Source organism: Balaenoptera musculus, chromosome 11 (genome assembly GCF_009873245.2).
Source record: "Balaenoptera musculus isolate JJ_BM4_2016_0621 chromosome 11, mBalMus1.pri.v3, whole genome shotgun sequence".
Taxonomy (NCBI): domain Eukaryota; kingdom Metazoa; phylum Chordata; class Mammalia; order Artiodactyla; family Balaenopteridae; genus Balaenoptera; species Balaenoptera musculus.
Window position 1 is genome coordinate 94,749,260 of NC_045795.1, and position 12,869 is coordinate 94,762,128.

Sequence of the window (12,869 nt, forward strand, 5' to 3'; positions counted from 1 at the left end):
CCTCTCATCTATAAAATGAATGAGTACCTCACCTTTCGCCACGTCCTTTAGTACTTGGTGGTGTTCAAATAAGGTTACCAAAGGAGAAGGGGGAGGGATAAATTAGGAATTTGGGATTAACATATACATACTGCTATATATAAAATAGGTACCCAACAAGTACCTACTGTATAGCACAGGGAACTATACTCAATATTTTGTAATAGCCTATAAGGGAAAATAAGCTGAAAAAGAATATATATATATATATATATATATATATATATATATATGTCACTTTGCTGTACACTTGAAACTAACCCAACATTGTAAATCAACTATACTTCAATAAAAAAAAGAATGGAGGAATTAAAAAGGCTTTGGAACCAATAAAGGGAGTCCTTATGGGGGAAAGGTATTACTTTAGTGAAAGAACCACTGAAGAATGGCATAAATCACTTATTAATTTATTCAGGAAAACTAGTAGTGTGAAGATTATTTTTAAAATTACTCTAGTATAGTACTGCAAGAAATGCATACACAGATTACTAGAGAATTCACAAAGGTAAGAGCATATCTTTAGAACCACTGCCTTAGAAATGTAATGAAATATTAAAATAGTTCCTCCCTGTCTCTCTCTCTCTCTCTCTCTCTATATATATATATACACACACATATATGTATATATATTTATATATATGCCTGCCCTAAACTCCCACTGAATTTGAATTCTCTGGATGGATTCCCACACAGACATGATAACCAATTATCCCCTAATTTTCAAGAATCTAAAAATGAGTGGTGATATGTACATGTATAACTGATTATAGCAGAAACTAACACAACATTGTAAATCAACTATACTCCGATAAAAAATTAAAAAAAATAGATCACACGCAAAAAAAATTTTTAAAATAAAATGAATCATAAAATCAGCCTCCTCCATTTCCCCCCCACACAGCCAAGTGGGAACTTGACTAAATGCAAATAGTGGTTTGGAAAAAGCAGTCATGTTTGAGATTCATGAGTTGACCTCCTTTTTACTGTCCAGGGGTGCATAGTGGTCCATCCTTACAGAGTCGCTACTTGGAGACAAGTGACAATTGCTTCTGACGGCTGAGGCTGCTCAAGCCACAGGGAAAACCAGTGACTGTAAAAAATCAGCCAATTTCTTAGTTCTTCTTCAGGGAAAGGAACAGCTTGCCTTCCAAAGGCTTCTTGAATCAGGGCATATTCTTGATTAACCCGCTCACGACCTGCCAAGTTACCAGCTGTTGAGAATAACTTGATGTTTCGTACTGGGATTTTGGTTGCAAGCAAAACTCGGAGCATCTTCAGAGGCCATCACAGTTTTGAAAGAGAATTAAGAAGAAAAGTTGTCTTACTGGTGTGTATCCCCTTGAGAATGAATAGAATATTTGTCTTTTATGTTGATTTCTTTGTCCCTAGCAACTAAAAGAATGCTTGAGACATGCCAGATGCTTAGTGAATTTTCTGTTTAATGAATGAATGCATGAATGCATGGATGTAAAATGGCAAAGAGGGTAACTCAGAGTGTAACATCACCAGCTGAGAGAGGATGAAATCAGAAGTTTAAGAAGAAAAAACATGTTAATTTCAGAGCATCTGCTCTGATGCTGAGTTGGCCGTCACCTTCCCTTTGCAGACCATTGTCAGCATCTTTAAAATCAGAGGGTTGTACTAAGTGTGCTTTCATTTCTTAGGTTCTCAGATCAAGCCAGCTAGAATACGCATGGCTCTGTTCAAGATTGCTTTATATCTCATCGTCTCCCAAAGTAAGATGCAAATTCTTCTCAAGCACAATGATGCCCCTGAAATTGCTGAACATATTTAAGTGAGATTTGAAGTCTGACATTTCTTGGCTGAAAGATATGATGGATTAACCTTTCAGTAACCTGTCCAGACAGCACATGAGTTCTGCTCAGGAGACGTACTGCTCCTGGGCAGGGACAGAAGAGAACGTTTTTCACCCAAGCATATAGTTTCTTATGGTTTTTGTCTCATAAAGCCTCGTGCACTCCAACCCCAGCCGCATTGGTCTAACCGCTGCTTTTTATTACACGTTGCTAGAGGCAAGCTCATCTCTGCAAGCTCCCCTAAATGCCCTTTCCAGTCTGGCTTCTGAGCATTTCCTTTGAGTGTTCGTCTGTCCTTGCTTCCGGCCTTCCTGCTTTCTATCCTCTTCCCTCTCAATCTAGAAAGGAATATGCGTATGTGAAAGATTATGCAGACAGTTAGTGACTAAGAAAAATCAAAAACCCTGAGCCTGTAATTCTCAGGCTTCCAACACATGTGCCTCAATCACCAAAATCTTTCCCCACCTCTCCTCTGACCCTGGGTACCGTTTCCCACGTCCATGTGGCTACTTACCCTCTTCCACTTTGTCTCCCACCCCCCACCCCGCCCCAGCTATCTTGCCCACAGATACCTGCAGGTGCCAATCGGTCGCTTTTCCCCAGCATCTCCCACCACTGCAGTTGTGATTCCTGGCCTTTTTTCTGCATTGTACATTTCTTTGAAAGTTTACACTGTAAGGAATTTTCTCTCCCTTTTATAATGGGCTGGCAATTCTTTAAAAGCAAGGATAAGTTAGGATTGTGTTCAATTGCAAATAAGAGAAAACTGAATGCTAGTAGTCAAATAAAAGCATGGTTTGTTTTCTCACATATCAGGAAGTTCAGAGGTAAGTGGCTGCTGGCACTATTGCTTCTGCTCAACGATGCATAACATCAGGGACTCTAGTTCTTTCTTTCTGGTTTCCTATTTTCAGAGTGTTGTTCTTCATCATTTTCCTTGTGGCTGGATGGTGTCAAGAGGACAGTAAGAGCTCTAGACATAACATCTAAAGGCTGGAGGAAGAGGGATGCCAGCCTCTTTCTTTCCCTCTCTCCTTTCCAAAACGAGCAAGTTTTTCCAGAACTGTCTCCAGCAACCCCTACCGGTTTCATGGATATCATGGTCATTTCTACCTTAAAAAGAGGCTGGGAGATTCGGGAGCAGAACTGCCCCCTTGATCTGTGATAAGCTGTTGCTTGGGACCAGACATCTCTCCACCCTGAGCAAAACCAGGAATCTGTTAGCCAAGAAGGAAGGGAGGGCTGGGCAATCTTATCCATAATGACTTTTCCGATTTGACTTCTGTCTTCCCTCCATTAAGTATCCTTCCACTGACCCCCTACACAGATGTGAAACATCCCATCTGAGACTAAACTTCTTCCACCACGCTTTTGGTGATTCCTCTAACAAGATGTGTTATGTATGTCTTTATCTGCTTCTATGACATCTGTCATCCTCTCCCTGTAATTTGTGAGCTATATTTTGAAAGACAAAAATCCTACTACTCCGCTGTCATTAAATTTGTGATTTGGGGTGAGTTACTTCAGAATGCCTCTGTTTCCACCTGTCCGAATGGGAATGTTAGCAAAGCTGCCTCATGGGGTTATATAACTAATGAATATGATATAAAGCATTTAGGATGGTATCTGACACATACACAGAACTTAGTGTCAGTCCTTCTTCTGTGATTAATATCATCACTTTCAAACTCTCCAGACCTCAGTGGCCCCGTTTGTAATGGAGAATGGAACACAGTCATTTCTAAGACTCTTTATACTGCTTTTATATATTCCTTCAGAAAAAAAAAATTCCTAGAGAGCCTTTCACATAATAGAGTCTCAATAAGTATTTGCTAAAGTGAATTGGCATATCTAAATAATAGACCAGATCATCAGAGAGAGTGTATCGTGTGTAAGCTCTGACAGAACTGAGTTACAAACTTTAAATGCTTTCCTATTGCTTCTGCTTATTAGATGGAGAAGAATCCCTAATCATTTGGGAGAGAAAAGTATTTTTAATGGAAACACTCTGTGGCCTGACTCCTGAAGTTTCTCTTGCAGTTATAGATTGCTCGCTACCACAGGCAGACAGAAAACTGACCAGTTTTCAGCTCCAAATGGAAAAGCAGATTGATTTCTGGCATGCTGAAATTCTTTCCAGTGGCTTCTATGTCCTCAGGTTGCTGACAGTGGGCTTTTTCAGTCAAAGCTGACATGTTATGAACGGAGTTGTCCTGTGACACGCGTCCATTTGCAACATGTATGATGATACCGTCCAATTTTTCCTACACGCTTGTGCCCCAGAGAAATGGGACCTAATTGTCAGTTGCAATGCCAGCTGCCACTGCCAAATTCCAATTAGTCTTCACACACAAAAGAAATGCACCTCCAAAGTTAGATTCTTAAGCTCGTGGTGTTAAACCAATATTTTCTGAAATGTAGGTTGCTCATGTGCTGAGGTGACTAAATAACATCAGATATGTAACAGAGAGCGAGCTGAATCCACTCTGAGGGACTAAGCTAGAACACAAACCATAGAAAGTTTGCATGCAATAGGGCAGTAGCTTGAGATGGAAAAATTGGTTACATGCTAGAGTGCAGTGTGCTGAGTTATCACCATTACTGAGAAACAAGCTAACTGACATTTGAACACCAGGTGTGTGCGTGCAGGTGTGTGGACCACTTCATTCCTTACTGGCAGACACACAAGACCTGGATCATTGTCTCACAGTGGCCCATTTCTGGCATGACACGCTTGGTCCGAATTGAATGCTTGGTCAAAGTCATCTGTGTGCAATATACGTACATTTATCAACCTGCCACATTCTCCTTTGGGTCTGAGGCAAATGAAATGACTGTCTTTCCAGCAGGTACCACTCAAGCCTTCCAGGAGGAAAAGATCAAAACAGCATGTTTCTCTGTCATCCTTTGTTTTTCAATCTGCTTTCCTTTCTACATTTTAGCTTTATGAACATGACCATTCTCATTACCATGTTTATAGCCAGTTTCTTTCTTCTGTTGAGTTGTTTGATTTTGCTCACCTGCGGGCAGTTCTCTCTAAGACACGGTGAGCATCTCGATTCTGCAATCACAAAACTCCGTGCATCGGCTCCCCTAGCGCGCGCTGGCTGAGCCCGAAACCCACAAGTGCAGGCCGCCCCTCCACTAATTGTGTCGCCAAATGGAGTTTGCTCTCATTTGTTTAACCACCCAGTTGTAATTGAATCCTGATGGGAAGCTAGGTTTCCATCCAGAATTATTCCCCTTCTCCTGCCGAGAAGGTGGTAAAGTGGCCATTTCTTCCCCACAGCAGCCCTAGAACAGTTTGCAGATGGTTTCATCCCTCTATCCTCTGTGATGTTTTCCAGCCTGGGAGCGATTATGGCCTTGAGACTGTAGGCGCCATTACCAAGGGATATTTCTCCTGTTGCTCTCTCTCTGCATCACTGGAAACCTTATAACAAAGCATAATGATGCATCCCTTCCTTCTTTCTCCCTATCTCACCATCCTAAGAGTGCCCTAAAAATGTTTGGCTAGAATATCCATGCCTAAGTTCTACTTTTACCTAAATTGGCTACAACCAATTTGGAGATACCCAAGTGAATATTTCTCGAAATCTGATCTCCTGGCCACCTGCAGCAGCATCACCTGGAAATTTGTTAGAAATGCAGATTCACAGGCCTCACCCAAACCTACTGAATGAGAATTTCTGGAGGTGCGGACCAGAAATACGTGTTTGGAAACAACTCCTCCAGCTGAATGAATGCATGAGAACCACTGAGTTAAAGCTCTTGTTAAAAATTCAAATTCCTGGGCCTGTTCCACTACTTACTAAATAAGAATTCGTTACAGATAAGACCCAGAAAGGTAGGTAGGTATAGGTAGATTAGATAGATAGGTTGTGTGTGTGTGTGTGTGTGTGTGTGTGTGTATTTAAATTTTATCTTGAAATGATTTTAGATTTACAGAAGAGTTACAAAGATAGAATTCCTATATACCCATCTTTGATTTCCCCCAAATGTTAATACTTTAAATAACTAGTGTACATTTATGAAAATTGAGAAATTAACAATGTAAAAATACTCTTAACTACAGACTTTATTCAAATTTCACCAGTTTTTACATGAATGTCTTTTTGCTGTCCAAGGATCCAATCCAGATTTCAGTTTCTCAGTCTTTTATTTCATGATCTTGACAATTTTGAAAAGTACAAGTCAGGTATTTTGTAGAATGTCCCTCAATTTGAATTTTTTTCTGACATTTTCTCATGAGCAGATGAAGATTAAGGTTATGGGTTTGGGGAAGAATAAAATACAAATGGGGTCACCCTTATCATCACATCATATCAGGGTCACATTAAATCAACCTGACTTAGCACTAGTGATGTTAACTTAGTGGTCCAGTTAGAGTCTGCCGAGTTTATCCACTGTTCAGTTATTCTTTTTCCTTTTCCATATTCTTAAGCTAGGCACTAAGTCCAGACTACACTTAAGGGCAAAAAAATTAATCTCCACCTCTTCAAAGGAAGAATATCAAAGAAGTTGTAGGCATATGTTTAAACCACCAGAATAATTAGTAAATATTTGGGGTGAGATTCTTTTAAGCTATATAAATGTTCTGTGTCTCCTTATAATTTCCCACATGAATTTTAGCATTCATCAGTGGACCTTGCCTGCAGCAGTTTTTCCTCTAATGTTCTAATGGTGATATTCCATGTCCCTCATTCCTTCAAAATTTATTAGTTGGGATTGTTCTGTGAGGAGGATTCATTCCCTCTTTCCTATTTATTGATTATTTTGGTCATTTATTTTTTAATAGTATGGATTCCTGAGTATGTATTGTGTGTATTCTTTGGATAGTCATTCAGTACCACCATCATTTATTTTGTTGCTAATATTATTCTAGCTTTGTTCATTGGGAGCTCTTTTAGGTTGGCTCCTATGTCCTTCTGACATCCCCCCTTCCATTGTTTTTTTCTTTTGTGGACTTCTTGCTTCCTGACATGACAAGTTGATCCAGACTTGTCTTGCATGTGCTTTGCCCCAACTTCAGAATCACCCATTTCTCCAAAGAGACCTGGTTCTTTGTGTTGAAAGATGGTATTTCAAAACCAGTCTGGTCACTAGATGTGGCTATGGAGTGTCACTACTTCTAGACTCTCTCAATGGATAGTGGTAGGGTACCTATGTATGTATGTATACTAGCCCACATATGCACGTATGTATGTATAAGATAACCCACGCATGCAAGCGTCTCACTCTAAGCCGTGAGTTTCCACTATGTCTGACTCCGCCTCACGCCGCATGGTCCATTCTAGCCACATTCTCTTGTTTGCGTTTAAATTCTTTACCTAACTCTGAGAGACCTGGTTCCCATTATATACAATTTCTTTCTTGTTTTGTTGGACTCCAGTATGGGTAGCAGTTCCAGCATTGCTAACTTGTATCCCTGTGGAAAATTTACAAATTAGAGTACCATTTTATGTGCTGTTCTTCTTGTCTTTATCCTTAGAGTTTCCGGTCATACACTATTTTTAAAAGTTACTTAGGACAACTCCTTTCCTATTCATCCCCTTCAGTGAAATTCTCTGATACATTTATAATGCAGTTCGTTTGTCACAGTCTGCATTCCATTTTAGGATTCCCTAGTTTTTGGTTGATTTTGCATACAGTAAAGTCCAGTTGTTGTGACGCGTTGTTCTTAGGGTTTTGGCAAGTGCCTGGAATCATGTATCTACATCACAGTACCATACAGAACATTTCCACTGCCCCCAAGTGCCCTTGTGCAGTCCCATTGTAGTCAACCCCTCCTCTCTCTCCTAACTGCTGGCATCCACTGATCTACTTTCCACCCCTGTGGTTTTGCTTTTTCCTAGAATGTCATATGACTAGAATTATATAGTATGTAGTCTTCTTGGTTTAACTTTTTCACTTAGCAAAATGCATTTAAGATTCATTCACTTTCTTCCAAGAATCAGTAGTTCCCTTTTGTTGCTGAGTAGTATCCTGTTGCCTGGGTAGACCACGGTTAGTTTATCCATTCACCTGTTGACAGATGTCTTAGTTGTTTCCAGTTTCAGTGATTATGAATGAAGTTTCTATAAACATTTACGAGCACGTTTGTGTGAACATAACTTTTCAATTCACTTGGATAAACAGCTAGGATTGGAACCACTGCTTGATATGTTAACTCTATATTTAACACTTTGGAAATGCTGAACTATTTTCCCAACTGGTTGTACCATTGTGCATTTCCACCAGCAGTGAATGAGCATCCTGTTGCTCTGCATCTTCTCTAGTGTTTCGTATTGTTAGTATTTTTTAAAAGCTCTTTTAATAGGTATTTAGTAATATATCATCGTGGTTTTTTCTGCTTTTTTGGAGGAGGAGTTGTTTAGCTCTTCTTTCTCTTCTTTCTTAAAGTAGAAGTTTAGGTTGCTGATTTTGGATGTTTCTTCTTTCCGAACATAAGCATTTAATGATATCTATTTCCTTATAAACATCAGTTTAGCTGTAATCTATACATTTTGAGATGTTGCAGTTTCATTTTCATTTAGTTAGAAATACTTTTAAATTTCCCTTGACACTTCCTCTTTGACCCGTGGGTAGTTTAGATGTGTGTTGTTTAATTTCCAAGTGTTCAGAGATTTTCCTGTTTTCTTTCTGTTATTGATTTCCAGTTTGATTCTGTTATGGTCTGAGAGCGTAATGTTCTTTTGAATTTAAGTTTTTTTTTCTCTTTTATGACCCAGAAGATGGTCTAGCTTAATGAATGTTCCATTTTCCGTTTGAAAAGAATGTGTACTCTTCTGTTGTCCTGGGGATCGCTCTGTAAATGTCAATTAGGTCAAGTTGTTTGATAGTGTTGCTGGACTTCCATACTTTATAGAAGGACCATCGGTGATTTCAAGCACATTGAAGGTTGAGAGCCACTTAGAGAGAGCTGACACTGATTGGGATAAAGATGTAATGGCGGTTCACTTTTGGATTAGAGTTTATACTTTTCTATGCTTATGGAAGCCTAGTAGCTTCCACCCAGTTGTTGATGCTCTGGGTTTAAGCTTGTTGATTATGGGTATCTCCACATTACAAAAACAACAAGGTTTTCCTCTTGTCTCTGCCCCTAGGTCTTCTGCCCATTGGATGACCTTTGGGGCCTTTCCTACAAATATCCTCTTTACCTCTTTTGTCTATGCCAGCCTTTCTTAAGTTGTGTTTCATTAAAAAAAACAAAAAAACAAAGAAAACCACTGGATCCAGGAGCTGCTACTAAGCAGGTGTTGAGTAGTGGGGAGGGTGTCAGTTGCTTACTAAACTGCTGCATATTCCCCTGTCTTGAAATTCATAAGCCAGTCAATACCATAATGGTCCTGAGAAGTCTGGAGTAAACACATCTATTTTTCAATTTAATCCCCTTTTCTACTAACATGAAATGGGCAATGCTAACTACCTTATAAGGATTTTAAAGATCAGATAACATACATAGAACACACATTCGTAGGTTGGGCACATAGTATGTGGTCAATAAAGAATTATTACTCTGATTTATAATAGTTGATCTTGTTCTTGTTTTATTTTTAGATTTACTCCATTGGCTGTGAGCTTGAAAAGTTGGAACGGGTATAATGGGGAAAAAATTATGAGAATGCAAACACCAGAAAAGCAATAGAAATTGACATGAGTTTTACCTGTTCAAGTACTTTTATATTGTAGTTGACTGTGGTTTTCTTGTAGTGTATTACATTCATTTTAAAGGCCTCCCATCCAGTTTGTCTACCTAAACCTACCTCTCCAGAATCAGTATCACTGGTACTCCTGTGCATACAAGTGCATTACTAAGAGAATGAGGCTGTGCCTTACCATGGAAGGTGCACCAAGTATGAACTCAGCATATTGTCCTAAGCCTTCCTCATTCACAAATCACCAAGGAAGTGCTATGCACTCAGAATTTGCAGGTTCCTCCTCCCCATCTACTTTCCCTGGTTTGTTTGGTATCTGTGTGAGAACTTTATTGACACTCTGCTTTCTTTTCTTACACAGGTGGGCTCTGCATTGCCCAGTCCGTGAGAATCCCCCAAGAACGCAAAGACAGAACCATTGACTTCGATAGAATTATCAAACAGCTCCTGGACACACCCAACTCCAGGGCTGTCGTGATTTTTGCCAACGATGAGGATATCAAGTAAGGCTGACTGGTGAAATTCGTTAATACGCATGTTGCAATTTAGGAGACAGACAGATCAGGATCCTGGCAGACAAAGGGGAAAAGATAGCACAGAATCAAATCAATAATTACATGGTGGCAAAGTCTGTTCACGCTTTCTACCCAACATAAGTAGTTAGAGCGAACTATGGAAGCAGCAGCATGTTTCTGTCATATATTTCCCCCCATTAGGTAAAAAAACGTATTCAGTGACTTGTAAAAAGAGAAAACCCCTGGACTTTCCGAAGGTTCTTTTATTAAATAATATATCCACGTGTAACAGACTTTTATCTAAAGAGTGGTTCTTCTTAATGTAAAAGAAAAATGCCTTATATTTCTGGCCATATTACTCCTGCTTTGGACTTCGTGTGTTCAAAACCAAACTTGTCATATCTCTACACTCTCCAATCCACTTGTTGTCTCTTTCTTTACCTTGATCCTCCTTGGTGTCAACAATCTGATTGTTAATTTTGACTTTCCTTTTTAGCTCATTCCTTGGCCAAGCTATGGAGGGCTAACCTTCGAAATGTTTCTAGAACACAAATAGGCCCTGTTTCCATTTCTGACCACTGCCACCTCGGTTGGTCCAGAATCCTTATCATTTTTAGAACAAACAGGAATTACACCTGATTTAAAATATCAAAAAATGTTAAAAAATCTAGATTAAAAAATAAGCTGCATTCATCCTGTCCCATAGCTAACAACTTCTCCTTTCCAGATGCTATAGCTAATAACCAGTGTCTTGTAGATTTTTCTAGAGACAGTGTGTATATTTTTACACAAATGGTAGAACACTGTGTGTTGTTCTCCCCCCCTGCTCACCTTCACTCACTCTTTTTTCATGGAAGTTTCTGAATACCTATAGATCTATTCGGTCTTTTCAATAGCCATGCAGAATTTCATTTTATATATTTCCTGTAATTTATCTAACTGCTCCCTTCCTGATTGACATTTAAGTTTGATTACAGACTTTTGCAATTATAAATTGTGTTGCGGTAAACTTTCTCTTCCACAAATCTGTGTGTGCAAATATGAAATATTAATATACACATACTTTACAATGTGTGGTATACAATATTAACATACTGCAAATATATAATAATGTACAAGTGTATTACTTTATATATTTGTAAGTATTTAAAACAGAAATTCCTGGAAAAGAAGTTTCCAGGGCAAAGATGCGTTCCTTCTTAAATGGGAATATTGTTTTCCAAAGAGATGTTGCCAATTTACACCTCTGCTGATGGGAAAGAGCTGTGTGGATTTTTTTAATCTTAGTTTGTCTCACAGTTCAAAATAATATGTCATTTAATTTGAAGGTGAATATCTTTTATTAAGGGTAAAGTTGAAGGTTCCAGGCCATTGTTACCCCCACGTGGAGTATTGCATCTCCGTCATTGCCAGCCTGCCGGTCCTGTGTCTCCCCCTCCATGTGTATTCTCCATCTGCTTCTGAATCCACCCATCACTTAATTGGAGTCTGTATTCTCCACTAGTCTGTACGCATCATTAAGGTGGAGGTGATGCCCCTTTTGACTTCCTTTCATAACCTTAACCCCATCACAGTTTTGAGCTCTGACATGGGTGGCAGGATGAGTAAATGAGAAGAGTATTAAACTTCAAGTCAGGATACCTGAGGATGGATTTTTTTTTTTTTTTTTTGCTACTTAAATGACCACTCTCTCACCTTGGGCAAGCCTCTCCCCACACCCTACTTCCCTAACTCTTTGAGACCTCAGTTTTCCCATCAGTAAAATGAAAATCCTTTTGAGCTCTTTCTATGATGATCTGGACTTCTGCTTTTCTAGCTTTATTTCATTCCATGCTCCCTCGTGGTTTGTGTACTGCAGGCAAGGGGCCATTTGTGTTTCCTCCTTCCTGGGTCTTTGTACATTCTCTTCCAGCTACCTGGAATGCTTTGCTTCCCCACTTCATCATTTTAGTGCCATCGATAGTGTTGCTTTTGAAGGAAGATTTCTCTGAACAATGTAGCTTTGATAAGTTTGTCATAACAACTCAGTTTCATAGTTGATGTCACTGATGTAATTTTACATCCTTTGATCATTTAAGTAGTGTCTGTATTCTCCACTAGTCTGTAGGCATCACTAAGACAGAGATGATGCCCCTTTTGACTTCCTTTCATATCTTTAGCCCTTATCACAGTGCTCAGTACATGGCAGATGCTCAATGAATGTCATCAAATGAGAATGAATCAAATGCCTAGTGTGTTTAATAATTTAAGTAAAGGCCTCTCTCTCTGAACTTCATGATGCTTTAAAATGTGGTCCTATTTTTGCATGTAGACCCTGCCTTCACTCACTCAGTTCTCCACCTACAATGCATGACTGGTCCTCCAGTGTGTCTTCATCACTCCTCCATCAGGACTTTGGCTCATGGTGTTCCTCCCCTCCGTCTCTACCTGTTGAGATTGTGTCTGTTCTTCAAGGTTTATTTCAAACGTGCCTTTCTCCATGAAACTGTTTCTGATCACCCCTTGGACGTATCATTTCTCTCCTTATAAAACGCTGATTCTCTTGCTCTTAGGGCATTTTCTTCAACACTTTGTGATTTAGTTATTTAAGGCACTTTGTTGTTGTAATATTACTCTTGCTTTTTTTTTGCTCCAGATCTTGTCAACTCATACTTTTCTTAATCATCTCATAAATTTTTTTCATACATATTTTGCACATTCTAAAATGTGTAGTACATTGATAAGGTGTGGCCCCCTGTTTATATTTATGCACATGGCACATAAAAGATTTATTTACTCATAGCTCTGGTGATTAATTGGTTGTAATATCCTTGACTTGCAGGTAGAGTGAGGTTTTAGTT

General features: G+C 39.2%; 1 protein-coding gene across 5 annotated transcripts in view; it reads left to right on the plus strand.

Moving 5' to 3' along the window:
- GRM7 (glutamate metabotropic receptor 7) overlaps window positions 1-12,869 on the plus strand; it is an 818,647-nt gene that overhangs the window by 420,573 nt on the left and 385,205 nt on the right. For all 5 annotated transcript variants that reach the window (XM_036869668.1, XM_036869667.1, XM_036869664.1 and 2 more), the window contains exon 3: window positions 9,876-10,017. In XM_036869668.1, coding sequence (XP_036725563.1) covers window positions 9,876-10,017 — 142 coding nt within the window. The remainder of the gene's footprint in view (window positions 1-9,875; window positions 10,018-12,869) is intronic.